This window comes from Salvelinus sp. IW2-2015, unplaced genomic scaffold, assembly GCF_002910315.2.
Source record: "Salvelinus sp. IW2-2015 unplaced genomic scaffold, ASM291031v2 Un_scaffold3084, whole genome shotgun sequence".
Classification (NCBI taxonomy): Eukaryota; Metazoa; Chordata; class Actinopteri; order Salmoniformes; family Salmonidae; genus Salvelinus; species Salvelinus sp. IW2-2015.
Window position 1 is genome coordinate 1,638 of NW_019944375.1, and position 1,024 is coordinate 2,661.

Here is a 1,024-nt window from a genome sequence, read left to right on the forward strand (position 1 = left end):
GTTAGGGGGCGTGGGTGACGTGTAAGGACGTGGCTTAGGGTGTAGTTTAGGGGTAGCAGGTTAGGGTGCGTGTTGGGGGAGTGGTTGAGGGAGTGGCTTTAGGGGCGTGTTTAGGGGGAGTGGTTAGGGGCGTGGTTGGGGGAGTGGTTATGGGAGTGGTTAGGGGCGTGGTTAGTGGCACAATCGGGCTAACAAAGTAAACGGTCCAAGGCAGGGACGGACTTCTTACCCACGACTCGTCCGTTAGCCTCCATGGGGGGTTGCCAGCTGATCAGGATGGCTCTGGGTCTTCCCTCCCTGCTGATCACCGTCAGGTCCTTAGGGGCGGAGCTGGGAGCTGTCAACCAATCAGGTAAAGAGAGAGAAAGGAAATTACAAGTTTCAGCCAATCAGGAGTGGCGAGGAACAGGAAGTAGAGATCAGGGGTCAGGTTTATACCACCAACGACACGTGTCCTAATTCTGTCATCACACCACCACACACTGTTGTTCATTCGAGGTTGCATTAACTGACGTTCAATGTATTAATTGTGTAATAACAGTAAACTGCCGTTCAGCCTGAGGCCCAACAGAGGCTGCGTGGTCTGACAAAAAAAAGACTTCGTAAAAAAACGAGTCTCTCTGGAAAATCATCTGTCAATAGGCTCACAAGTTAGACAGTTGTTTCTGGAGGTGTTTAGTTGGAAATCAAGGCTACGTAACATGTGGTTCCCGTAAACAGCAGACACATAGAGAGTACACCGGCTTTGAGACGCTCTCTCTCCCGTGGCTAGAAACACAAAATGTTGACCGATCATGAAGCTAAATCATAAACACATGATCTGAGACCAGCTCTCGATCTCAATGCRGGACCGCATGAAACGAAATTAAAACATCAACCTCTTCGTTTATAACACCACAGGAATTCACATCCCATAGATCAGTGGAGCTGATTTCATTGAACGGTTGAACTACCTTTGTTCAAAGATCAAACCAATCACATGTGTTCCTGTGTTTCCATTTCCAACACGTTTCATATCTTTTTT

General features: G+C 48.1%; 1 protein-coding gene across 1 annotated transcript in view; it reads right to left on the reverse strand.

Moving 5' to 3' along the window:
- Positions 1 to 229: 229 nt before the first annotated feature.
- The window catches only part of LOC112075318 (netrin receptor DCC-like), a gene marked incomplete at its 3' end in the record, with an annotated part of 50,467 nt that continues 49,672 nt past the window's right edge, over positions 230 to 1,024 (reverse strand). Inside the window, exon 6 of the mRNA XM_024142333.1 lies at positions 230 to 337. Within this exon, the coding sequence (XP_023998101.1) occupies positions 230 to 337 (108 nt within the window). The remainder of the gene's footprint in view (positions 338 to 1,024) is intronic.